Source organism: Gouania willdenowi, chromosome 17, assembly GCF_900634775.1.
Source record: "Gouania willdenowi chromosome 17, fGouWil2.1, whole genome shotgun sequence".
Classification (NCBI taxonomy): Eukaryota; Metazoa; Chordata; class Actinopteri; order Blenniiformes; family Gobiesocidae; genus Gouania; species Gouania willdenowi.
Window position 1 is genome coordinate 34,136,638 of NC_041060.1, and position 27,982 is coordinate 34,164,619.

At 41.2% G+C, this 27,982-nt stretch overlaps 1 protein-coding gene across 2 annotated transcripts; it reads right to left on the bottom strand.

Annotated features, from left to right (window-relative positions):
- Positions 1-11: 11 nt before the first annotated feature.
- On the bottom strand, positions 12-27,952 carry fastk (Fas-activated serine/threonine kinase). Of its 2 annotated transcripts, XM_028472962.1 has the most exons (11): positions 27,755-27,952; positions 22,394-22,589; positions 17,782-18,094; positions 16,939-17,126; positions 16,717-16,865; positions 16,328-16,544; positions 9,037-9,196; positions 8,310-8,401; positions 4,649-5,315; positions 2,703-2,817; positions 12-1,010 (listed from the first exon to the last, which is right to left on the bottom strand). In XM_028472962.1, the coding sequence occupies exons 2-11, from the start codon at positions 22,521-22,523 to the stop codon at positions 921-923; spliced, it is 2,121 nt and encodes a 706-aa protein (XP_028328763.1). In that variant the 5' UTR covers positions 22,524-22,589; positions 27,755-27,952; the 3' UTR covers positions 12-920. The 2 variants fall into 2 exon arrangements, with proteins under 2 accessions (XP_028328763.1, XP_028328765.1); XM_028472964.1 differs by lacking the exon at positions 27,755-27,952 and having other exon boundaries at positions 17,782-18,126; positions 22,394-22,528.
- Positions 27,953-27,982: the final 30 nt, after the last annotated feature.

The window sequence follows — 27,982 nt, forward strand, 5'->3', positions numbered from 1 at the left end:
AGAAACAAACATGTTTTGTTTTTTTTAATTAATATTTCATAGACATTTGAATGGATAAATTTATAGAATATAAACAAACTGTCCAACACCTAAATACACAAATAAATAATCTGACCTCTGCTCATGACAATCACACACTGAGGCAAGCTCCGCCTTTAGGTCTTTGACACATACAAACACACGTCCCGTCTCAAACTGATTATCGTGTGCACTTTGAAAGCTCCCATCAGCCCCAGCTCTGCCAGAGTAAAATTATTAAACATCCTTACCATCATCTTATTTTTTAAAATACACCCCCCCCCCCACACACACACACACACACACACACACACACACGTGCTCGCGCGCACACAAAGAATGAATCACCCACCCAGCAGCCAATCAGGGGACACGACCTGTGCTCATGAAGAACCTGAAGGTATGTGATTGGCTGGTCGTCTCACTTGAATGTTTCAGGATCATCTGTGATCAAAGGAACAATTGTCTTTGATCAAAGGAACAATAGTCTTTGATCAAAGGAACAATAGTCTGTGATCAAAGGAACAATAGTCTGTGATCAAAGGAACAATAGTCTGTGATCAAAGAAACAATAGTCTGTGATCAAAGGAACAGTCGTCAGTGATCAAAAGAATTGTCACGGAGTTGCAGACTAGACTAGTTTTTAAAGAAAGAGTTTGACAGAGTTTAAATCCATTCCCCAAAATGTTGAGTTAGTCCTTGATGCTCATTGGACTGTGTGAGTGTTTTCTGGGATAAACTGAACAACGGTTATCAAACCACAATAATCAGTTACTCATAAGGAGAATAAGCACCTCCCATAGGACGGCAGAGAGCCAATAGAAGAAAAGAGTGCTGATCAACTGCTAATCTCTCTCTCTCTCTCTCACACACACACACACACACATACACGCTGAGGAGCGTCACCGAGGGGGCACGTCCAGGAGCTTCTGGTGCAGATACTGCTTCACCTCTTCAATGCCGTTCAGCTTCTCCAGCTCGTGGTACGGCAGCTGATGACGTGAGACAGAACAGGTTAGTGTTGTGCCATAGGGAGAAAATGTTATATCACGATATAGGTGGTGGCCTAGTGGTTTAAGACAGCGGGCTTGTAATCCGAGGGTCGCCGGTTCGAATATCACTCGGGCATCACTGTAGGATGATGTGCAAGTCCCTTAACCCCCAACTGCAGCCAGGGCGCCACTCCAAGGCTGAACACTGCTCTTCAGGGATGGGTCAATGCATAGAACAAATTTCATATGTGAACCAAATTTAGTTTTTCAAAAATGGCTGTTGAAAAACACATATATAATCTTTTTTAAAACATAAATTTATATATCTTCATGCGCAACATGCATTTCACAGCATGCCTGTCAAAATAAAAGTTTCTTTCAAATTAAAAGACAAGTCCAACATGAGAAACATTAAGTAGGCTATTATTTATTTTTGACCAGCTGTCCACGACCCACCCAGTATAGGTCCGCAATCCACTTTTGGGTCCCGACCCACCAGTTGAGAATCGCTGGTCTAATGTGTTCGGATTTGTACGTTTGTATGTGGAAATGACACCAGGGGGCGCAAAAAACAACAATAGTGGCCACCGCTATCTTTTAAAAGCGTACCTGTAGTGAATTTTACTCCATCAAAGATCATACATGATACACTAACACGTGTGAGACACGTTTGTATGGAAACAGATTTGTCTATTATTCAATAAAATTGTTATAAGTAAATCAAATAAAAATTCACTTCAATCAAAACATTTTAACACTTTTTTTGATTGAACATTTTCTTTCTCTTTTTTTGATTGAATTTCTTTTTGTATTCGGGCCATATTACAGGTAAATGATGTAGAATTAGGCTAGGTCTGACCGTTGGGCGTGGCTTGAGTAGCTGATGGTGCTTTACACGAGGAGGACCTACTTCAGCCAAGTGGACCGGGAGCAGCTGCTCCTCTAACGTTGCTGTAAACTAGTATCTTTGGGTGACGTAAACATTCAAAGTAGCAGATTAGCCTGATTCATCATATTTTAGCTACAGAAACACACGCATTAAATTAGCAACAGAAACCATAGAGCGGACATAGGCAACTGATGACCCGGGGGTCACATGTGGCACTTGCTTTAATTTTGTGCGGCCCCCAAAACAAATCCCCCAAAATTATATTTCAACAAGTTGGAGGGAATATAAAGCCCCACATAATACACAAAAAACTTCCAAAACACACAAATCGACAGCAAATTGCACTAAATACACAAGACATTCCTAAAATACACAAAATGACAACAAAGACAGACACAGCAACCACTTAAACACAATGACCTATGAAAACATTACAGAATAGCTCCAACGATACACAAACTGTCAACAAAACTACACAAATAGAAACAACAAAAACGCATAACGTGACGCCCAAATAAACAACATAGATGCAGAAAATGACAGAAAAAATAACAAAAAAAAAAACCAAAAAAAGAGAGAAAACCCTTTTCCCTCATTGTATTAATGCTCAGATCAATCATTATTCTAATGCTGACATAAATGTTGATAATATCAGGTACTATCACATTTTGTGGCCCCCGCTGTGATAGCGTTGCCCATGTCTGCGATAGAGGGTTACAGTATATCGTACGGTAGACATTTTTTATATTGCATTATGATATTTATGGTTGTATCGTACAGCATTAGGACAGGTGAACGTTTACCTGTACGATGACGTATCCCAGCAGCCTCAGGTGTCGGTCCCTCATGGCGCGGGAGCCCACCAGCACCTCTGAGTTGTGACAGTAGTGCCACTTGTCGTTGACGGACATGATGACCCTGTGGAGACACGAGGAACGCAGGGCTGGGGTTGGGCTCAATTACATTTTTCAATTACAATTCAGTTATGATTACAATAAATGCCATTCTTTCCAATAACAAATACAAAAAAAATGTTTCCCTTGAAAGTTAATTACAATTACGTTCTCAATTACTAAAGTTCAATTACAATTTTACTAACTTTTATTCATATAGTGCTGCAATGATTGTATGCAGTTTTTTGAGTGTACAATGTCGCATATTTACATTTATATTTTAGTGCATTTATTATAAAATCTAATGTAAGAGTTGGAATTTAGCATTAACTATAAACTCTTTGTACAAAACATCAGTTACATTCCCAGTATTGTTGCTCTTTCTTATCGTCCTAACTCTGATATTTGCCACCTGTATGAGTGTGAAAAATCACTGACAGGTAGAGGGAAAACTAAAGCTGCAGCATGTAGAATCGTGAGATGCTCCACACTTTGTGATTTTAGCTGCAAAAAGCGCTTTATAAATAAATCACTTACCTACTTAAAAGGGGGTATCATGTTTTTTTTCAGGCATTCTATAGCAAAACTCAAATAACTATGCTACCCAATTTCTTACAGAAGTATTTAAAATAAGTAAATTAAAAGCTAAATCTGCGGAGGTGGGTGCTGTGGGCTGAACTAAGGAAGAGAACATAGGAGGGGGAGGGGCTCTGTTGTGGAGCGGTGGGCGGTAACTCTGCTGGTGACCAAAGGTCCGAGGTGTCTCTAGGAGGTGGGGGCGTTCCTAGGAGGACTCAGACGTATTTACACCTAAAATGGATGAGTCAGAGTTTTTAAAGATTACTCAAACATACATGAATGAACCAAGGCAACACTCCAGGCATGTTTTTAATGAGGGAATGACATAGTAACATGATATAAATCTTGAAAAAGTCGATTTTACATAAGACCCCCCCTTTAAAAAAATGACTTACACTCCCCCCTCCCCTCCTGAACTAAACTCACCGGTCTTCTTGTGAACACTTGCGTGCATGTGCACAACTGTGGAACTCTTTGCGACTGTTTTCTCCATAGACACTAGTAACAAATGTAGGGACTTTATCTTGTGCTATTGGAAAGTGTTTTAATGTTACTGTGAGGACAGTAAGAGCTGCTCCTCAAACACAAGCAGCCGATTCCAGCTGATCAGAGCAGACAGACACTCCACACGCATCAGTTCTCTCCACCTTAGATAATGTTACTCTTAGTTTTACAAGCTATTTATCCCATCTGTTATTGCTAGCTCTCTCTGACTCGCTATGTATGGAAGACTGCGCACAAACTGAAAGCGGATCGCGCGGAGTACGCCCCACACACAGTCAGAGGAACCTCCACGGAACCTGTTCCTCTGAACACTTTTGTGCCTTTATTCTGTTGTTTTCTCCAGCTCATGGGCTCGCTGTGTTAGTAGAAAGATCTCTGATTGGCTGAAGTCCTGCGTCATGCCCCTGTATTTCTAAAGCTCATTTACAGAGTCAGGAGAAGAAGAGATTCACTGTCCACTCAGAACACTTTGGATTACAATATGCTCAAAGATGATGATGGATTTTTGAGCAAATGACGCCAAAAAAAACTTATATACTGCAGCTTTAATATGAAACATATTTAATATTTGTGAACTACATGTGTAACACATTGACCTATTTTGCGTTTAAATAAATTGCAATAGAACATTTTTATTGAATTTCCACGGTAATTACAATTATAAACTAAATAATCTGAATTGATTTACAATTTAATTACGATTACAAAGGCGACAGATTTTTAAAGTTACAATTATAATTGTATTTAATTATCAGTAATTGACCCCAACCCACCTCTTGATGGGCCTCTGCTCTGCTGGATGGGCCTCGGTCTGGTGGGGGCCCTCGGGGGACAGGGGGTGTGATGGTGAATGTGGCCCCCGGTCGACCGCGGTGCCTTCAGTGTACGTCACACCTTCGTAAAACCCAGTCAGTTCACATTCTGAGTCCTGAACCCCCGCCGTCCCTGAGGCGGCCCCATCCTCCAGGATCTTCCCGATGGAAAACTGGAATAGTGATTCCGAGGCCCCGACCCCCGCCGAGCCCGTGGCATTGGGTGGGGCGAGGCAGTCTGAGGGGGGGCTGCTGAGGGTGGAGCTGTCCTGGCTCTCCAGGGAGCACTCCTTGGCCAGGCTGGAGTAGAACTCCTGTGCTTGGACGTAGTACTGGTTGTACTCCACGGCCCCCCCGTTGGTCCCAGTCTGAGAGACGCCCAGTGGGAGGCCGGCCCTCGCCTCCACGCCCTCGCCTATTCCTAAGATCACCTGACACGGCTCGCCGCTCTCCTCCAGCGCTTTGAACGGAGAAAACTTCTGGAACTCTGCCGTCACCACGGCGACCGCTTCATCCGCCGACTTGGACGCCATGGTGACACAAGAGTGGGGAGGGCCAGTCAAACTTTGGCCGACACCCGTCCTGATGGGCAGCAGCCGACCAGAAGCGTCCACCCACAGCAGGAAGTCTGCAAACAACAAGTTTAAAGGAAGTTAACAAGTGACCCGACTACAGCGAGCACCGTACGGGTCCACGAGACAAATGTTTCACAAATGGGGGTACGTGTAACCCTAGAGCAGAGGTAGACGACTTTTATCATAGATGGGCCGAAAAAAAAAGTGTTTGATCAGAGGGTCACATGTTCAACATTAATGTCAGCATTTAGAATAATGAGTGATCTGAGCATTAGTACAGGAAAGAACAAATAGTTTCTATAGTCATTTTGTGTGTTTTCCTGACATTCTGTGTATGTGTGTTGTTGTCTTGCTCGTTGTGAAGCATTTTGTGCATTTCTGTAGTCATCTTGTGTATTTGCGTGTGTGTCATTTTGTGCTTTTTTTTGGGGTATTATTTGTGTATTTCTGTTGTTTTGCTTGTTTGTTATACTGTGGGTTTGGAGAGTCATTTTTCCTGTTTTTGTGTAATTTTTCTGTAATTTTGTGTATTACTGTTGTCCTTTTGTTCATTTCTGTAGTAGTTTTGTGTGTTTTGTAGTATTTTCTGTGTTTTTACCTGGCCGTTTACTGTATTTTCCTACAATGTTGCAATTCTTTGTATTTTTGAATTCTTGTTCTTGTTTTGTGTATTTTTCTGTCATTTTGTACATTTATTCTGGGGGCCGCATAAAAGAAGACAGAGGGCCGCATGTGTTAAGTATTTTTTTTTTTAGTTTAAAACAATAATCATAACAATGATGATTAATGATCTTGATTAGAAAACTACCTGAAAATACAAAGGTCAGTCTTGGTCCCACACCAGGTGGGAGTGACTGGAAATGATAAAAAGTTTATAAATAAATCTATTCAGGAGGCGCTAAATACTGTTTCATTTCACTTATTTACAAAATTTGAATCTTTAAAAATTGTTCTCACCAGGAATTTTTCACAGCATAGGGAAATCGTGTGGTGTGCAAGCGAGCGACAGTGGCACGGAACATGTTGAAATGTATACCTAACTCTGTGAAGTAAAGCTAAAGTAATTGTTTTTAATCTTTGTTACTGCCTTACTTTAGAGCTAAAGTGGGCGACCGTGGCTCAGGTGGTGGAGGGTCGTCTTCTGATCGAGAGGTTGAGGGTTCGATCCCAGTACCTGACTATGTGTTGAAGTGTCCTTGGGCAAGACACTGAACCCTAAGTTGCTCCCAATGGTCGACTAGCGCCTTGCATGGCAGTCCTGTCCCACTGGTGTGTGAATGTGAGAGTGATTGGGTGAATGAGCTGATATGTAAAGCGCTTTGAGACTGTTTCAGTGGTGATAAAGCTCTATATAAATCAAGTCCATTTACCATTTATCATTTAAATATGTTTGAGAAACAGTTCAGAATTTAACAAGAACATAAGTGAACACGAATGCGCTTCTTTTTTTTTTTTAAACAATACAAACAATAAGATGTAAAATAATAACCCCCCCTCCCCACCGGGTGCTACCATACACTTTACTGAATATACATTAGTTTATATCTTCCAAAATGGTCCAATTTGATATTTTGTACATGACGAATCCTTTCAAGGTGCAGTGTTTCAGTCATTGAGGAAATCCATGCTGAAAGTGAGAGAACATTTCTTTCCAACGATCACATGCTCTGTCCATAACTGAAGGTGTGAAAGATGGATTGGCTGAAATGAGAGAGACATAGGATGATGTTGTGGATGATTACAGTTATAAGCTATTGCACCAATGGAGTAGGGCATACATTCTTCTCGTTCCATATCAAGCCAACTCCCTATTATAGCAGTGTTGTCCAGCCAGTAACATATTGTATATAAATTGAAAAATAGTACAGTTTGAAATCTGGCAGAGCTAAACCACCTTCATTTTTCAGTTTACAAATGTGATTCTTTTTAATTCTGTGGTTCTTATAATTCCAAATGAATGGAAGAAAAATGGAATCTAATTTTTGAAAGAAGGAGGCTCAAAATGATCTGACGTTCTCAAACGTTTTGGCTCAGGTTCTCTCTTACTTTTGAATCCAAGCACCCCCTTATGTCTGACTACAACATTTTGCTAAAGAATTGTGTGAAAAAACAGCAATAGATCATAATGATGGAATGAATGAGTGATAAAACACATTTTAAAGGATCTAATTCTGTAAATAAGTGAGTGAAACAGTATTTAAGCTTGGATTTATTTCTAAAGTTTATTTAATTTATGATCATCTTCCTCCTGATGTGACCTTTGTATTTTCAGTTCATGTTCTCTTCTAAATAATTTCTATCATCATTTTGTGTGTTTCTTATGTCATCTTGTACGTTTCTGTTATTTTTGTGTGTTTTGTCGTGATCGTGTGTATTTTTCTCTGTTGTCGTTTTGTGTGTTGCTGGGAATAGTAAGTGTGTGTGTTTTTGGTGTCATTTTGTGCATTTTGTTGTTCTTTTTATTATTCAGTATATTTTTATTTTATTTTGCACGTTTTTGTTGTTTTGTGAGTTGCTGTTAATATAATAAAAGTGTGATTATAAACCAATTGGTTACATAATTTTAAACCTTCAACATAATATCTACAGTATTCTACAATTGAATAAAATAAATAAAAAATCAATTAAATAAAAAATGAATGAATTAAATAAATAAATAAATAAATAAATAAATAAATCGCAAAATCCGTAAATTTGAATCCGATATCCAATATTCGTTTTCAGGATAATATCGGACCGATATCAGATAGGGACACGCCTAGTTTATAAGTGCTGAAAATGTCTTGAAAGTGGAAAAAATGCAGATAAGGCATAAAAATTTGATGAAGTGTCATAAATGGGAGTAATGTTAAAAAAAGGAGCAAAAATACATGAAAAAGTGATGAAAATAGGTTAAAATATGGCAAGTTTGGTGTAGTTGTAGAAAAAGGGTTAAAAAAGAATCAAAAAAGGGCTTATTATAAAAATTCTTAGTTTCTTCGAGGCATTTGGAAACCCCCTCCCAGTGTTTCGTGACCCCAAGGTTGAGAAGCCCTGCTTTAGAGTACCTGTGTAGTATCCTGGGGACAGGACTTCATCCTGTTTGTAGTTGTGCTCCCCGACCAGCTGCCGCAGTGCCTCAGCCACCAGACCTTTATAACTGACACAAGACAGACCAAAGAGAGCCTCTGATTGGACACCAAAATAACAGACACACTGCAAAAATACCATGTTACGCTATCGCAGATAACGGACAGAAAATAGGTGAAAATGTATTTCCTGAAATGGAAATGTTGGCAACGTTTTAAAAAAAAAAAAATATCCTTAAATGCATGTTAGGGGAAAATATCACTCATTTAAAATAAATAAATACATAAATACATATCACATTGTTTTTTATTTAATTTTTTAATTAAAACATCTGCAATTATTTGAGTTTCAAATCTGATTAAGATTTGAACACTTTTTTTCCGTTGATTGAAAATATTTATTCTGAAATTTATCTCCATAGTCAGAGACTGAAAAGTCCATTCTCGCAAAAAATTCTGAAGTAATCTGAGTGACTTCAGCTTTTGAAATGTAAATATCTTTATGACACCCACATGTTTTGGGGACGATATCACATTTATTTTCAGAATATTTTTCTCTGTAAAATGGATGGGCAAATATTAGCTAGTAATTGTGTTTGGTAGGATTTCAGGAAGTTTAACGGCCTGTAATGATCTGATATAATGACGAAACAGAAATGTGTAAAATGGGAGGCTCAATAGAACCAGCAGGTTGTGGGGGCGTTACCTGTACTTGCGGTTGACCTCATCAGCGGTGAGGGCGTGGTCAAACATAAGCACCTTATGGGAGTCCTGCAGCCGTGGCCCGGTGTAATCCTGGTACTCCAGCTCCACGGCAGCGTCCAACATGGACAGATACCTGCGCACGATCAGGGCGTACGGACTGCCTGTGGGGGGAGGGGAGGAGACAACAGCACAGTCAGCCAATCACAGCCAGCGCTGGAGATGGGCGATATAAACTAAAAAATGTATCCCGATAATTTCTGGTATTTAGCATGGTAAAGCTAATAATGCTGATAAACAAAAACAATAAATAAATAAATAAAACAATTACCAACTTAAAGTGTAAACAGGTTCATTACAAATACAAATTTAATTGAACTAGAAAATTTGCATTTCCTGAAGAAAATGCAAGAGAGGATGCAGGTGTTGCCCTGTGTCGCACCGCATTAGCATATATTAACATTAACTAGCATTGACATGAGCCAGCATTAGCATTAACGTTAACATTAGCACTAACCAAGAAATAGCATTAAACTATCATTAGCACTAAGCTAGAATTGGCATCAACTTCGCATTAACCAAGCACTAGCATTAACCGAGCATTAGCTAAGGATTAACCTTAACATAGCAATAGCTTAAAAGAGAAGTCATTTAATGCTAATGGTTGACGAAGCGCTCTAAACCAAAGAGAATGAGTTCACACACATTTCTACCGATTGTCTAGAAAAGACTATTTGATACATTTTGTACTGCTGTTCTGGGCGTGAATTTCCCACACAGTTCTGTGGACGTGATGTCAAATGATGCTGGTGTGCGTTCGGAGGCTTGGAAATAAACCGTAAATAAAGAAGAATGAGAAGAAGATGGCTTGGAGACTGAAAGAAGACAAGCACAGTGGACTAACCTACTGTTCCACAGATGTACGCAGAGGCATGTGCACAGATCTTGGAGTAAACAGTCACATGAACGGCGAGTAAATAAATAATAGTGACACAGTTGCGGATCGGGCCGCATTTTCTCGTCCGAGTCTGACCAAACAGTGAAAACCTCTTTTTTTCTTAAAGAAATGACATATTCACGTTTGTTTTAGTGGTAAGCACCGATTTTAATAAACAACTGGTCATGTCAACAGCAAGAGTAACAAGAGAAAGTGAAACAAACACATTCGCAGTGCACTCAAGAGCCCCATCGGATCTATTTACATAATCCATGTATAAAGATAAGGATAATCATAAATGTGGTGCAGAAAAAGCAATGTTTCCTTTATAATTGTCCTCTGCTCCATTCTCCTTGCCCCGCGGATCACAGCTCTCAATGTTACAGACAAAGTTGCATTCTTCAGGGCTACAGAAGCTGTGGCTGCTGCAGCAGGAAAGGAAGAACGCTGCGTGCAAACAACACTATGTGACCAAATCCGACCACCAGTTCTAAATATCTGTCCAAACCCAACCCGTCCGGTCCCGTGAGCGTTCGTTTGGGTATCCACGGTATCAGCTCCGGTGATAAACAGTTGATTCGCGCGGTGGCTTGGCTGATGGCTGCAGCTACACCAACCACCGTGGTGACACTATGGAGTCTGATTTCTTAATCCTTTAATATTAAAGGGGACATATCATGCTAAATCCACTTTTTTAGCCCTTAAATGCACTTTGTTGTATATTTAGAGTGTTTAGAAGTACAGAAAAGTTCAAATTAGTCTCTTCAGGTGCTCCGTTGATATCTTTATATTCTGTTTTGGTCATATTTTTCAATCTGTTTCGATTTTTCAATGCTCTATTACGTATTTTGAACAATAACGTCACAGTATTTGCAGCAGAACTGCCAAATTAGGACATCGACTCCAGGCCCAACAATCAGCCATTTTTATTTCTCGCTGCGATTTTGTAGTCCAAGCTCCAGGATGCCGAAGTTACGAGATAAGTCAAAATGTTGGGTTGTTGGATGTAGTAACCCACACGCTTCATTACACCGTCTCCCAGCATCAGAACCTTTTCAAAGTGTCTGGTTGAGTTTTATTTTTTATAGAAATGTACCACATCTGTGGGTAAGATCATTTTTGTGTGTGTGAAGCACTTCAATGATGACTGCTTCAACCTCCACCAGTATAAAGAAGGATTTGCCGAAAGACTTTGTCTGACTGAGGGTTCAATTCCTTCTATCTTTGGAGACGATGAACAGAGCACTTCGGTAAGCTGTAAATAATGCTAAAAAGTGTGATAAGACGTCCCTGTCATTGTTTTGTTAGCATTAGCAGCACACAGTGCTCGTTTTAGATCCTTGATGATGTGGCCTACGCAATTTAATTTAAGTCTAAAGTTTTCATTAATTTTGTCGTTTTTGTCTCCGAAAAGACTGTATTAAAATGCATTTCGTGACATTAGCTTGGCGCTAGCGTTAGCTCGGTGCTTGTGTTAGCTCACTTGTTAGGGTTCTGCAGGTTCATCATCTTCATTTTCATCTCGCTCCGCTGGGTCTGACTCTGGCTGGAACATGTAAGGCTGGATGGACAAGTCTTCCGTTGTTGACATTTTGTCAACGTGTGAATAAAAAGTTTCTGCGCCACTACATAACCGTATCTCTTCTATCAAACTACAAAAATGGCCGAGCAGGGTGGAGTTGAACCGAGTGTCACCTCTGCAACCTGGAGAGGGGTCGGGGTATGAAGTGTCTCATTTGCATTTAAAGAGACAGCACCAAAACGAGTTGCTCTCAGAAGCACATGAGAAAAGGGGTAGAAAAGGGGTGGAGCTATAATAATGAGGAATTCAGACCCAAGCATTGCAGTTCTGCTTTATATAGACACAACTGTATGATTTATATGTAAAAAGGAAGGATTTAAAAGCATGATATGTCTCCTTTAACAATAAGGTTGAAAAAGTTGAAATGTGTAGAACATATTAGCTGAAGATGTTAAAGGTTGAATGGTTTGTAAAGAAAAAGTGAAGCAGCTCCTCCACCTGAACCAGGTGTTTACTCTAAAAAAAGAGATTGAAGCAGAGAAGTTCATATAGTTTCACAAAAAAATATAATAACTCAAAAAGTTGAAAAGTTACAAATCACAAAAGCGATAGCATCAAAGAACTTTCTGAACGTTTTGATAGCTTATTTGTCAAAATGGGACAAATGGTGTAGGAGGAGTTAACGACAGACGGAAGAAAAAACGAATAATAGTGAGTTTGTCTCCTGCATCCTCATTAATAAATCAACACTAGAATGTGCTTCAGTAATAACATTTACACGTTTGTTGTTATTATATATATTTTATTTTAAAAAAAAAGTACATGAAAAGCAAAACTAACTCTAATTCTGATTTTCTATCGTTTAATATAAACCACTGCTGCTGAATCTTGGTTATTTTATATCTGATAATGAGTTACATAAAGTTATGGTTGATATCTCAGCAATTTCCTATAATTAAACCAGATCAGTCTAAATTATTTAATCATTAATTACTGAGAGCATTACTAACAGGATATTTAGGTGTAATCACAGTAGTTACATTACTGTCTAATGGGACCAGCTTTGTGACGTTAGTTTAATCCTCATATTTATTTCACACGTGACATGTTAGCTTTCATCCTTCCATACAAGTGTTAAATCTGATAATAAGTAAATCAGTGGCTCGTTGTGGTTTGATGAGAGTAAGCTTAGGGTGTGCCATCTAAGGAACCTCACTATTCGATTACAATTCAGGGTGCAACAATTCGATTAATCAACGATCAATACAATATTAACAATTATCACAATTTTCAATGCATCCCAAATCAAAGTTTCTATTTTCCTCACTTTGTGTCTATTACATACTTTTAAATAAGGTATATGTGTCAGTATCCATTAATTAAAGTAACCAAACAGATGTATCGCCATTATTTTTATTTGTCAAATCCAACAATATTACAAAATAAATAAAAATTAAAAAATAACTAAAATATTAGCTCATAGAGCTAAGTCAATCTGAACCAACAGAAAAGTTTATTCAGTAAAAATAAATTCTTTAAGAGCTGCATAAATCCCACAAGGAACTAAACATTTTGCTGCGTAGAATCAAAGCAGCTTTAAAAACATATTACAGCTATTACATCAGCTCTCTTGTGGAAATTACAAGTCTGGTGGGTGGTCCACAACGCTGCACAGCGGAGAAGGCTGAGCGATGTAACCTAGGTCACGCCCCTGGAAAGCGGAGCGTTGGGAGCGGGGCAGCACTCTAATGCTCTCGGCCCATGAGCCACCTTCACCGCCGAGCCCTTCCAGGCCACGAAATGCGCCCGGCGAGGAGACACTTGTGCCAGGAATGTCCAAATACGTCTTGGCCAACTTTGACATCATAGGATACATCACTTGATTCCTTCAAACACTAGCTCCATGTCATCCTTCCTGACCGCCAGAGGCGGTGCTTTAAGTACTGAATGATACCATATCCCGCAGGTGCAGGTTGAGTAGCTATACCAACAAAGTCACGTGTGACCCCTGATGACCCTGTAGGTCTATATCTTCCGGTGTCATTAGAGCAGGGGTGGCCAATCCTGGTCCTCAAGAGCTACCATCCAGCATGTTTTAGATGTTTCCCTCTTCCAACACACCTGATTCAAATGATTAACTCATCATCAAGCTCTGCAGAAGCCTGATAACGATCCTGGTCATTTCAATCAGGTGTGTTGGAAGAGAGAAACATCTAAAACATGCTGGATAGTGGCTCTTGAGGACCAGGATTGGCCACCCCTGCATTAGAGGATTAGTTTCTTCTTCTCGCTCCCAAGTGTTGGACTATTGAAGTGGCTTTGAAAATTAAGCTTGTTGCTAGTAGCCTTGGTACTGTTGTCGGAGCTGCGTCTCTAAGGTTGCCCTCCAAAGGCTGTGGCAGGTTCGGCATTCAGCGTTTCTCCTTGGATTGTAATCACTAAGGTTGGTCGCCACCTCAGTTTTGATTGTTACGGTTTCTGTTGCTGCTGATGGTAATGTGTTTCTGCCACATCCAGCATAATTAAGTTTATTGTTTTACAGTTAGCCCGGTGTGTCCACCAGAGCTAACACGCTAAAGCGTGGGGTAGCAACTTGGTTGCACCAGCACTATCTTTGTTGACAGTCCTTAGATTTGGCGGTAGCGTATTCGCTGGTCAGCTTATATTACCGATAGCACACGTTTTCTGTTGGTGGCTGCCTCTTTTTCTTTTTCGGGGTGAGGGCGGCTGTGTGCGCTTACTCCCAATTTAACTGTTAGCCAGGTAAGTGCTGGGTACAGCGCTTCAGCTTACAGCAAGCTAGTAGTAGCCACAGTAGTTGTACTGGTTTCTTTTTGATAAGACCCTTTGTCGGTGACGGCAGTGAGTGCGCTCCCTCCCTGTCATAGGGGCGTCCCGTTTAGTAGTCTGGTGAGCGTGTGTTCGCTCAAAGCCAGCTTGTAACCAGCGTTTTCGATTACCGTGTTGGGGAGGCAGTGTCTCCGCTCTTACCCCAGCAGTGTTACGTGCTACCTTTGAGTTGGTGGATGACTCCATAGGGTCCCTCATTCGTGGGTCCCTGGCGCATCTGCAGCCGGACCCTCCTCAGCTGCCCCCGGTTTGTGCCTTTTTTTGGTGCAGCTCGGAGCTAGCAACCTTAATGGTGCCTCCCTCAGAGGAGTACCTGAAAGAGTTGCATGCATGCAAGAGAGAGTCAAGGGCCCTCTCTCAAACTACCTCAGATGGCTGTGAACTCGCCGCTATGCAGGATGCCGCCAAGTTTGGGTTGGGCTACAGGCTAGCAACAGATCCAACCAATGTTGCTCTTATTGTGTCTCCTGACAAGGCCCTTATGCAGGATGCAAGGTGTCCCCGTCGTCAGTACCGGTGTCAGGGTCTGAGTTACCTCGTACTGAGATCAATTATGAGCATGCGCAGTACCGGAAAATGAATTTTTACTACTTCCACCGTGCTGAGATTGAAAATTCTTGAACGGACCATTCAGGCTAGACGAACCATGCAGCAGCTCTCTGGTCTCAGCAGGAACCTGCCTTCTCATAATAGGCCTAGAAGTACTTTGGTCCCTCCTCAGCGCCGCTTTCAGTCCCCAGCTGCTGCCAGTGGTCAGCAGCAGCCTCAGTGCCCGGAGCCTTCCGTGGTCGGGGGGGGCCAGGCCCTGAGACCTTGAGGCCGGCTGTTTAACCCAGAAGCAGCTCAGCTATTGGGCTGCTTCAACATCGGACACTTAGGTGGTTTCCACCTTAGCCCAGGGATACAGACTACAGTTCAGTCGCCGGCCCCCAGCCCATGGCCGAGTCAAGATGACCATCATAGGTGACCCGGTGAAAACCCTTGCTCTCAACCAGGAGTTGTATGCCCTCTTGGTCAAGGGTGCCATCGGTACAGTAGACCCCGTGGCTCAGGCCAGGGGTTACTACTCAACGTACTTTCTTGTGACAAAAAAGGACTGCAGACTTCGCCCTATTTTAGATCTGCGGGGTCTCAACAGGTTCCTAAGGGTCATGCCCTTCCATATGCTCAGCACAGTGGAGCTTCTGCATGCTGTGGACAGAGGAGAGTGGTTTACGTCCATCGACCTAAAGAATGCTTACTTTCACATCCCCATCTTTTCCCGACACAGGCAATTCCTCCATTTTGACGCGGCTTCTTGGGCATCGCCAAGCACCTTCACAGGGTTCTACAGAGTTCACATCCCAGACGCCCACCCATTGAGTGTGGTCCTGCTACCAGATCTATTAGCTTCTATAAAATGACGTTAGTACACGGGGATTCCTCGTGACTATGTTGGTATGAGTCATCCAGTGCTTAAAGTACCGTCTCTGGCGGTCAAGAAGTATGACACAGAATGAAAGTTACGTATGTAACTAGTGTTCTATGAATCTTGTGTCTCGCAAGAAGATTCTGAAGGAACATATCCTCTGATGACACCGGAAGATATAGACCTGCATGGTCATCAGGGGTCACACGCAACTTTGTTGGTATAGCTACTTGACCTGCGCATGGTGTCATTCAGTGCTTAAAGTACTGCCTCTGGCAGTCATCCAGAACTCATAGGACTGTAGTTACATAGGTAACTTTTGTTTTAATCAGGATGAGTGAATCTCCTGCTCAGTAAATGTAGATAAAGAGTTAGCTGCTACTATCGCCTACTTCACTTGGTCCGTTCCTTCAGGTGTTCGGGCAGCATGCTTAACTTTAACTAGAACAAGGTTTTTAGGCGCATTCTTGGATAAATTGAGGACCAAATGGCTCATTTCAACAGTGCGCAAGCTTCACGCGTCATCAATATCAAAAAAGATATCATATGGCACATTGTAAGCGAGAGGCTCCACTCACTGGTCACGTTGCTGATGAAGGCGGAGGAGAACACTCGATGCAGAACCAGGCCAGGAAAATGACCCAGCTGGAACAGAGACATGAGGATGTTGACCGTGGCCAGAGGAGAACTCAACGCCTTCAGCTCCAACACCTCCTCCAGACGGGTGAAGAACTGATGCTCATTGGATGGGCGGTAGCTCATCCTGCTGAAGGGAAACACCAGCTTCTGGATTACCTATGGAGGAGAAAAGGAGGAAGAGTAGTAAAAAAAAGAATGAGTAGAAGAAGAAGAAAAAGAAAAAAGAAGAAAAAGAAAAGAGGAGGACGAGTAGAAGGAGGAGGAGTTGAAGAAGAGTTTTCACAAAGGTGGAGGAATTAAAAGGATAACTATGGTAACGAACTCTGACCTTGCTGTCCAGGTATTCCGCTTTCTTCACCACAAAGTCTGCGATAGTGTCGAGCAGACGCGTCTCCCTCAGTCGATGGCGAGCAACGTATTTGGCGATGAGAGCCATGGTGTACGGGGTGATGCAATCCACCTTTTTAGGCAACTCCTCTGTAAGAGAAACACACAGCAAGACGATGAGACGCCAAGCACTGGTTACAGCAGAAGTGGAAGCTCCTCCCACCTGCCAGACTGCTGATGAACTTCTCCTGTCGGTTCTGGTAGAACAGGTGTGAGCTGAAGATCAGCTCCAGACTCTTGTTACTCGCTTCCCTAGAACACGCAGCAAGCATCTCGTCGAGCAGTGCCATCTCCTGGTCCCGGACGCCGCTCACATTGGCCAGGGTGTGTTTGACTAGACGCAAGATCTTCCTGGAGACAGAAAGAGGCATGGCTAATTAGTCTCGCCAAAACTGTTCTGCGTAGGGGCCCCATACTCTGTGAATCTGATCCCCTACGTTGTGATTTTAATACCCTAGGGTGTGATTTTAATACCCGAGGCTGTGATTTTATTACCCTAGGCTGTGATTTTAATACGCTACCCTGTGATTTTGATCCCCTTCGGTGTGATTTTAATACCCTACGCTGTGATTCTGATCCCCTACACTGTGATTTTAACCCCTTACTCATTTAAATTTGAAAAGCACGTCTTAGAATATTTTTTTTTTAATAAAATGTTATTTGTTGTCTATACAGTGTCTGAGTATTTATTAGTGGGAGGACCTATGCCAAGCATGAGTAACTCTCTAACTACATTCATCATAACCTTCACCAATTCAACAAATAATGTTTGGCTTTAAAATAAGGCAGTCACAAAAACAACAAAACAACTTTAGCTCTACTTCTCAAAATTTTGCTGTCAGAGAGCTACAGTATAAAACTTTTCTCGGTGAGGGGAACAACACTTGTGCCAGCGGCGCTCACTCGTGTGCCACACAATCCTTCTACGCTGTGATAAATTCCTGGTAAGAACTCTGTTAGCGTTACCAATGTAAGCACGATCTTGTCCGTCGAGCCCATTTCTCACCTGTTGGCGAGCAGCTGCTCCGGACTGGGAGGCGAGATGTTTGCAGATGTTTGAGATGTTTCTGGTTCCTGCAGCGACTGCCACTTCAGTCGGTAGTATGAGAGCAGCAGGAAGAGCGTCTGCGGGTGGCGCTCTCGCTCCAGATTCTTTTCCAGACCGGCGAGGCACGCCTCGGTGAGCGAATGCTGGCTGCAGGGGTGGAGCTTCATGCTGGAGCTGAAAACCATGGAAACGTCCTTCTGGTTGAACTGGTTCAGTCGAGACTGGGACTCGGCCTCCAGCACCTTCACCACCTGGGAGTCACTGGGTAGACCTGAGTGTGGAGAACACGTGCAGCTCAGTGGGCTTTAGCGTCCACCGAGGTTGGGATCAATTACATTTTTCATTTAAAATTGCGTCTTCAATTATCCATGTTGAATTACAACCAGTGCTTCTCAAAGTGTGTGGCGTGCCCCCCTGGTGGGGAATAGATGTATGGCAGGTGGAGCGCGACAAACTGCTATTTCATGCCAAATGCCTTTCTGAGATCAATAAAACTAAACCAAACACCTACACACAAAAAAGTAATAATGAGAAGTTAAAAATGTAGCAGGAATGAAAAGAGGATTCAATTATTAGACTCCATTAGATATGGATGGGCGCAAAATCTAACGTTGAACCAAAGTGCAAAAATATCTATTTCAATTGACTGAAAAATTTTTTTTTTTTTTGGTTTTCTTAAACTTTTTGCCACAGATTGTAGCCAATGTTTCTTTATTTCCTCTATTTTTGACTAATTAACTATTGGTCATTAATTAACACTTTTACATTTGGTTACAAAGAGGTTAATTAGATTTGAATTTTAAATTATTCATGAAATATGTTAGTTGCATTATGAAACAATGTTATTTGTTCCCTGTTTATTTCATGCGTGCAGTGAATTTCCTTTTTGTTTTCTTTAGCTTTTTGTGACAGATTGCAAACAATGTTAATTCATTTCCTTTGACTACTGCACTTTTAAATTTGTTTTTCATGCAAGTCATTTCGTTTTTGATTTTTAATTCATTATGAAATATGATATTACTTGTGCTTTTAGTTCAATAAATTTGAGAATGTGTTAATTGTCAGGAATATTTGGGGGTAATGGCTGCAAGTGGGGCTTGAAAGTTCACCTTTGTTCAAAGTGTTAAATACCCCAAAAAGTTTGAGATGAATTACAACTAAATTATGATTACAGTGACCAGCATTCTTTCCAATTACAAATAATTTACCACTAAGAGTCAATTACAATTACGTTCTCAATTACTAAATTTCAATTTCAATTAATCACAATTACTGAGTGTTAATAAATAACATAAAACATAACCTTCCTCATGTGTTAGTATCTCTTATAACTGGTCAGTTTGACCCATGTCTTAAATCAGCTGTAAAATGCTCTAAGAAATATATTCTATCATCTAATTAGTTTCTCATCTATTGGTTATCTTGTTAGGCTTCCTAATCAATTCAAATATTGGTATTAATATTTTTGGTGTAGGCTTCTGAGCCTTTTCATGTCATTATACCCCTAGATTTATATATATTTTTAAATGGTAAAATGATCCTGAAAAGACGTGACAGGTAGTAGGAAAACTTGATATGAAACATATTTTAATAATTATTAACTACGGATGTATCAGACAGTTTTTAGTAGGGATGTAACGATTAATCGTAAGGCAGTTAAAAATCGATTCATAGGCATCACGATTGACATCGATACTTTGAAAATTGAATCGCAGTACTTTTTTTAAACAGCAGAGGGCGCTATATATTATCCCTTCTCTTGTCCAGCGGTGTACCAGCGGTGTACCAGCGGGCGGAATCTGCTACTTCTTTCTTTCTGGCCGCCTTCTACTCTTACATGTTAATGTTACATGTTAATAAATAATTCCCTACCCCTTTAGCACCGAAAGAATATCTGCAATATTACGTGAATATCTGTAAAAGTCAAGTTTTTCTATTAGCTTTGTCTGCTAGCATAGCATCTCTTCTTCACTGCTAGATTAGCTGCCAACCGACCACTGGGTTACCAGCCCCATCTGCTGGTCCAAGCAAATATCTGACATAAATCAGTGCAATGACTGTTTTTTTTTTTTTTAAATTGCAATTGTTAAGGCACAAAATACATTTTCAGTTGCACTTTTAAAAAGAAATATTAGGCAGTTTTGCATTGTTTACTATAGAACCAGAATTTAAATGAATAGGCTTCTTCATTTGTATTATTGTATTAAATTACATTGTTTTGAATAGTTTATCAAGAGATTCTTTGGCAATTAAAAATAAAAGGAAAATAATACAGTATTTTCCAAAAAAAATAAAGGAATATTTTTCAGTCATCATTTGACAACAGTCCCATTTTGTAAAATAAACCGTGAGAGAATTGTATTGTGAACCCAGTATCGTGAATCGAATCGTATCGGGAGTTGAGTGAATCGTTACATCCCTAGTTTTTAGGGCTGCTCAATTATAGAAAAAATTACAATCACAATCGTTTTAGTGATAATTGAAATTATTAGCAATTATTCAAACGATTGTCAACCAAAAGGTTATTTATTTTTTGGACAAAACAATGTAAAATATATTCTTTAGAGAGTTACTAAACCTTAAACCCACTTTTTTCTGCTTAATACACATGTATTTGGGTATTAAGTAGTGCTGTTGATTTATCCTAGTTAGTAAAAGTATTTTAATTTTGCCTATTTAGTTGTAAAATGTCAGAGTCACTATGGGTTGAACGCCAGCTATAACAATTGATTTTTGCTATTGACTGAGACAGAATATGTCATTAGCTGTGTTTCCATTACCCTTGGAAATGCGCAAAATCTAAATAAAAACTGGTAATGGAAACACCTGAATTTAAAAAAAAAGCACTCTCGTATTGTAAAAATGTTTTTAAGCTTTCATGAGGAAAAATGTCAGACGTTTCTATATAGAAACATGGCAAAAGCACTATGGAAACACTTTTTCCGCAAATACACGCCACAGAACGTGACGTAGCTGGTCACGTGACCACTTCTCTCTGAGATAACATGACGCGATACGAGTAAACAGAAGAGGAGACCGGAAAGTTTCTAAGCATTATACTTTAAAGTTATTAGTGCCAAACACAAACGTGAAAAAACAAAGGAATGATAAGGAGGTTTGGAGCGTCCGTCTTCCTGCAGCGAAGTCTCACGGGATGAGATTTCAGTTGCGAAGCTCCTGCCAAAAACAACCTTCAATGGAAACCCAGCTAATGTGACCATCGTGCATCACCAACTGTCACTGTATGTGCCTATGGGCTGTGTGTGCTACTGTATGTGCCTATGGGCTGTGTGTGCTGTGTGCCTATGGGCTGTGTGTGCTACTGTATGTGCCTATGGGCTGTGTGTGCTACTGTATGTGCCTATGGGCTGTGTGTGCTGTGTATTGTATGTAGTAGTTGCGAAGACAGCGCTTTGTTAAGATGCGTTCACACCTAACGCGACTGTAGCGACTGCAGTCACTTCAATCGCCCGTGATGAGTTGCTTGAACATAGTGGTGCTTTTTGGTCACTCCATCATTTCATCGCTCCAGTGATGCGACAACCAGGGAACAATGTGTGTGTGTGTGTGTGTGGGGGGGGTGTGTGTGTTTAGAGCCAGTGACAGGGGAGAGAGAGAGGGGGGGCTGACTTCTTCTCCAGTCATATGTTTACAGCACTTATCACAGACAGCTCCGCTTTTATGGTTTAAATGATCAACTCACGGAGTTACTAAAGGATGAGTTCACTCAGAATGTAGGATTATTCAAGAAGTTAACCGCTTGTATTTTGCGCCGATAAATGGAGGAAGTGTAGTACAGCCCTCTGCAGCAGCTGTCTGCACAGTAGTGGGAGGGAGGGGCTGCTGCCTTGGCTCTACAGACAGTGAAGGACGGGGGAGTTGTCACTTGAAGTCGCTTGAAAAGTTCAAATTTTTTAACTTTAAGCAACGAGGTTGTGTTTGACCTAGTCGCTCCAATCACACAAGTCACGTCGCTTCAGGGGAGATAACTTGAGGTCGTGTCATTTACATTAATTTGAATGTAATCTAGTCACTTCAGTCGTATTCGGTGTGAACGCACACTTTACTTCAGCAATGTGCGCTGTGGGCGTGTCTCACTGCTACAGAAGTAATAAACAATTAAAACTTAAACAATGCAAAGTCAGTATTAGTAATTGTTTCTTCTTGTGTTTGCCAAGCTTTATTCTTTGTAGATATCCTAAATCGTGAAAGTTTGTTTTATTTAGCAAATAAAATATATTTCTAATTTTAAAAATATATATATATTTTTTATCTATTGTTTTTTTTTTGTTTTTTTTAATCGTTTTGTAACAATCGAAATCGTAATCAAATTCTGATTAATTGCACTGCATTGGTAGTTTAGTTTTATATAATGTTTATGCCAATTACAATTACAAAGTCAATTATCTGAACTCTATTACAATTCAATTATGATTACAACAGCAACAGATGTTTTCAATTACAGTTATAGTTATAATTACGTTATTATTGTAATTAATGATCAATTAAACGATTACAATTATAATTGAGCCCAACCCTGGCACCTAGGCACTACACGGGGGCCACTTACCGAGCGTGGCTACGGCGTAGAGGCAGTTGACAATGCTGAAGTTGTCAAACTTGGCGCAGTCGCTGACGATGGCGTCGCAGAGCGTCTGGAAGTCCTGGTGCTGGAGGATTTGTCGCACGTCTCCCTCCATCTCGCCATCCGCTTCGCTCCCGGTGGGCCTGGGCGGGGGCGTGGACTGCAGCAGCTGTCCAATCTTCTGCAGCGCCACAGGGTAGTGATTGTGGGAGATCTTGGCCGGGTTCTGGGTGACCCACCGCAGCACTTCGTCCGGCTGCCGCGAGCGCTCGATCAGGCGCTTCATGGTGAAGAACGTGTCGTAGCTCATTTTCTCGTGAATGAAGTTCCATGTCTTCTTCTTGCTGGTGGCGGGGGCGGAGCCTGCACCCAGGGAGCCTCCTCCATACGAATGGAAGGGGGCATGGTGCTGGAAATGAGGAAGTAGAGTGGGCGGGGCAAGGTGGGGGTGGTAGTGGTGGTGAAAGGAGGCTCCTCTGTGCGCCTCGGGGCGTCCCTGGTACAGTGGGTACACAGGGGGTGGCGGGGCTGGGAGGTGATGGTGTGATAGGTGCTGCGCCTCCATCAGCGCCAGCCCCGCCCTTCTTCCTGTTTTCACCCCCCCACCTCCACCACCACCCACTCCTCCTCCTCCTCCTCCTCCTCCTCCCCCCCCCTGGGGGTTGTACAGGCGGGTGGGATACATGGTGCGAGGCGTGGAAGCGGGAGGGGGGTGGAGGGCTCGGCTCAGGAGGCGGGGCAACCCAGTGGACCAACGCAACATAGTCCAACTGTCTCACCGATGGGGGGAGCCAGCACAGCAATCCTACGGAGACAGGAAGAGTAGGAGCTCAGCAGGTCACGCATTGCATTGTGGGACGAGGAGTCCTGTAGTGCAGAGGTTCTCAACTTTAAGGTCAGGACCCCATTTGTGGTCGTGAGACACTGAAAGGGGGTTGCCAGCAGCCTTCAAGAAACTAAGAATATTTTCTGAACAATTTGAGCACTTTTTTTTTCCCTTTTTCTGCAAACCAAACTTGGCATATTTTAACCTATTTTCATCACTTTTTTCTCCTATTAATGCAATTTTGTTACATCACTCCCATTTCTGACACTTTTCCATCAAATTTCAATTCCTTTACTGCCCATTTTTTTTAACTTTTAGGGGGGAACACTGTTATTGTGCTGGAATATTATACTTTCTTCTTTCTTTCCCGGTGTCGGAACCAACTCACCTACTTTTCACCCACTGAACCATTATGTAGAGTCTCAAAAATTCAAACAAAATTAATTTGCGTGCTTCTCTAATTTCTGGCTATTTCCGATTTTAAAAATGCAAAACATTGACGCACCAGCGCCCCCAAATATACCAAAAATGCATAACGAGATAGGAATTGCCAAAACAATGAATTTATCGTAGAATCATGAAAATTGACACAGAAGTAAACCATGACAAGACAAGTAAAAAAATATTATTAAGACCACGCCAAAAAATACACAAGAAGTCCAGAATCTTGAATTGAATACTGAAACTTGCTACTTTTGCTCACGTTGTATTTTAACGCATTTCTCCTAGCGCGTTCCACTGATGGGGTTCAAAATCGCTGGCGATCATCTAGAGAAGTGGGACACCAAAAGTCATCCATGGATTTTTGATAACTTTTACGGTGTTTGCAGGGCAGAGCTGTGAATTTTGGGCAAAAATGACAAAATATTCAACTTTTGGAAAATGCTCCCATTTGCATATACGAACTCCGGCCCTAAACCAGCTCAACGTGGAAAAATGGCACGTTAGCATCCCCTACAGAGTGAAGATAATTTAGTATGAGACAAATATCCTATCTTAGCACACTTAGCACACTCTTAGCACAGGGCTTAAAGTTGCTGGAGATCATCTAGAGAAGTGGGACATCAAAAGTTAGCCATGGATTTTTGATAACTTTTACGATGTTTGCAGGGCGGAGCCGTGAATCTTGGCCTAATTTTTTTTTTATTGCTCCCATTTGAACATACAAAGTGCGTCAAATGTGACTCAGTTGTTAAACTCTCGTCCCTAAACCAGCTCAATGTGATAAACAAACATTGCTGCGTTAGCGCCCCCTGCAGAGTGAAGACAATTTAATATGGGGCAAACCTATTTTAACGCACTCCTTCAAGGGTGTTTCACTGACAAGCTTATAATCACTGGAGATCGCGCGGCAATGGCGGCGCAACAAAGGCGAGAGCCGTTTATCGCCACTTGTGGCAATATTTCATTCTTATTTTTGCCAATTTCAATACATTCACAATTGGTCATGCCCATTATTAGCCAGTTTAAAGTCATTGTTCCTACTTATTAAATTATCCCCCAATTTCTGCCATTATTGACTAAGGGTGTAAGAAAAAAAATTTGACAATATATTGTGATATTTCACCACGCAATTATCGTATCAATCCAAAAAAATCTCCAAATCGATTTTTTTTATTCATGTTTTTCAACGAAACAAATAGCATTTACCAGTATTTGCGCTAACATAAGCATAGCATGTAAACGCCCGTTCACTCAGTGAACGCACCATCAGACCTTGTTAAACTACCTGACTCCTCAATGCATTTTACCTGGAAGTTGATTGAGCTTTATTTTCATAAAACATACTGGGCACTTTTATAGATGTATGTGGTTACTTTCTAAAAATAATTTAAGAACTTAACACAATCAGAATCTGTTGTCAAAGCAAAAGTTAAACTTGTACCATTTACTTTTTCTTGTTACCATTTACTTGTTCTCACAAGAATATAAAAAATTAAATACATTGTATTTCATAAAATTTTGTACTTGTAAAGGTGAAATTTGTAATTATTGATATTGCAATATATATCATATTGTTTAGTCTTGGGATATATCGTATTGGCGGGATGGACGATATGGACCAAAAGTCATCTCTCGATATTTTTTCTGAAAATTGTGATATACGATATAAATCTTGATTATTTTAATTCAAAAACATTTTTACCAGAAAAACAATTCTGAATTAAATTTGCTGATACAAAATGCCACACAGACATTTATTAAAAAATGGCTGTTCCACTTCTGGCTTTTTCTCCTCTAAGGGACAGTACGTGTGAGTGAGTTCTGTAGTGTAGTAGGATTAATGCTGGGCGATATATCAATATTTTAACTTACATCGATATATTTATAAGCACGATATCACATGGGACAATATCGTTTATATCGATATAGTTCATTTAACGTTCAAAATAGCAATATATTTATGTTCATTGGCTGCAAGTAATTTGTTGTGTGTCCATGTCTCTGTCAAACAAAGCCACTTTGCTCCGCCTCCCTCGCACTGATGAAAAGTGGCACGATATTACCAAGCTGTGGCTTAGCATATCGCTAAAGATATGGTTCCCACTCCCCATAATAAGAAAGTCTATGACAGGCATAATGCTCAGTAAAACACCGTGTGTGTGTGTGTGTGTGTGTGTGTGTGTGTGTGTGCGCGCACGCACTGTAGAAATCCAGAGGTAACCGCGGGTCGATAACATTATAATCAGGACTGAAAACAACTGGTTACCGTCACGCTGCATGTTTATTGTAAGCAGGGGAAGATCAAACACTGCTTATGTCGTTTCAGAAAAATAACAATAAACTCCGTCCATGCGCTCAGTATTAATCAGGAAGTAGACACGTCTGACTCAACTCTGACCTTACGTTACCATGGCTCCCTTAAAGGTACAGTCCTCAGTAGACGATCATTACAGCTCGCGTGTTATTGTGTGCGTGTTATTCGTGGTAACCGTTTATATATTATGTCTGCCACTTTGAATAATAGTATGGTACGCTATGCTATATAAAGGAGAAACCCCAATAACATCACAGAGAAAACATCAATATAGATGTATATTGAGTATTGCCATTCTGGTTCGATTGTATGCATCAAAGCATAATCTCAAGGCAAGGGCAAAATATTGAGATATAAATTGTATTTCGCGATATAGCTTGAAAACATCGAGATAATTAACAAAAGGTCATATCTCCCAGCCCTAGATAGGATGCACACAGTGATCATCTAACTTTGCTTTTCATGCTGTTCTGAGAAGTAGAGAAAGCAGCAACTTCTAACAAGAGTGTTTTAATACAAAATAAGTTATTAAATATATATCGGCAAAATAGAAATCTCGATATATCAAGACTCTCAATATACTGCCCAGCCCTATCGTATCGTGACATGCAAATCATGAATTGTATCATCAGATTCTTGGCAATGCACAACCCTAATATTGACACTTTTTGACATTTTTACATCTAATGTGCTGTATTTGTCATTGTATTCCAGGTTAAAGGTCTGACCTTTATCAAAAGGATGACGCAGATTGGGTTAGAATGAAAACCAGGTAGTTGATCATATCAGGATACACAATAGACGGAAGATTCTCTGGGTCGTCATTGATCCAAGAACAGGGAGTCTACTGGTATGAATCTGGACCACCAATAAACCATAACTTTCCAAGTCCTTCCCTGTATGATTTGCATCTATAACATATTATGAGGAGCTTTTCTGTCGTTTTGGACATTTATCCATTGCAGTGTTTACCTTTGAGTGCCTCCAATATGGCCGCCAATCGGGGTTACTGCCCAGAATGTGTCATTGGTGAAACCCCTCTATAGATGACCCTGTTCTTCAATGTTCATGTCTGTGTTCAACCACCTTCAGCTACAGTGGGGGTCCCCAATCTCTGGGACCTTTATTTTGGGGGTCACAGCCTGAAAAGGTTGAGAACCACTGCAGTGTAATCTACATGTAAACTACTAGTGGTAGTCCACATCCCACAATATCACTGAGAGTGTTACAGTCATAAACAGAGTGACTCTATTAGCCCTGATTAGCTGTTATCAGCTCATGTTTAATAGTGAGTGAAGTCATTTAAACAAGGAACGGTGATGAAACTGAAGCCTAAGGCCCAATAATGAGGTGTTGAACTGGTAACAGACCAGTGTCCTTACAGTGGGAGTCTGACTGACTATCACTGGTAGGGCTTTTCTCTCCTACATTAGCATTAGCTTCACACTAAGCGTTTATGGGTGATGAATAAGTGTTCAAAGTGAGCCGCTAACGTCACTAATGACAAGCCTCACTGTGTGACTGACAAGTAAAGGTTATGTTTCCTAGCAGCGAACAGAGAAGCTAACAGTGAAGCTAACAGAGACACATGCTACCAGCAGCTGATCTGTTAGCCTTTAGCCTGTCCTTCTGTTAGCGACACACACACACACACACACACACACACACACACACACACACACACACACACACACACACACACACACACACACACACACACACACACACACACACACACACACACACACACACACACACACACCTCATGACTCCGCGCACGCGGCAGTCCGACTCTGTGAAACTCCTGAGGCCGCAGTGAGTGCGGGTCGAGCGGGGGAAGTGTCAGCGGACAGCGGCTTCATTCCTCCACACAGCAGTAGCAGTAGCAGTAGCGCTCATCCTGCTGTTTCCGGTTAGCAGCGGTGGGAGCGCCCTCTGCTGGACACTGGTGGACCTACAGTCCGTCACTACAGCAGCTTCTTCCACTGCA

What these genes read in the sequence shown, in the direction of transcription:
- fastk (XM_028472962.1), bottom strand. Translation starts at nt 22,523, where the DNA reads ATGGAGGGAGACGTGCGACAAATCCTCCAGCACCAGGACTTCCAGACG. An exon ending in GAGCAGCTGCTCGCCAACAG is followed by an intron (nt 17,127 to 17,781) that starts GTGAGAAATGGG and finishes TTCTGTCTCCAG; the next exon opens with GAAGATCTTGCGTCTAGTCA. An exon ending in GTTCATCAGCAGTCTGGCAG is followed by an intron (nt 16,866 to 16,938) that starts GTGGGAGGAGCT and finishes TTTCTCTTACAG; the next exon opens with AGGAGTTGCCTAAAAAGGTG.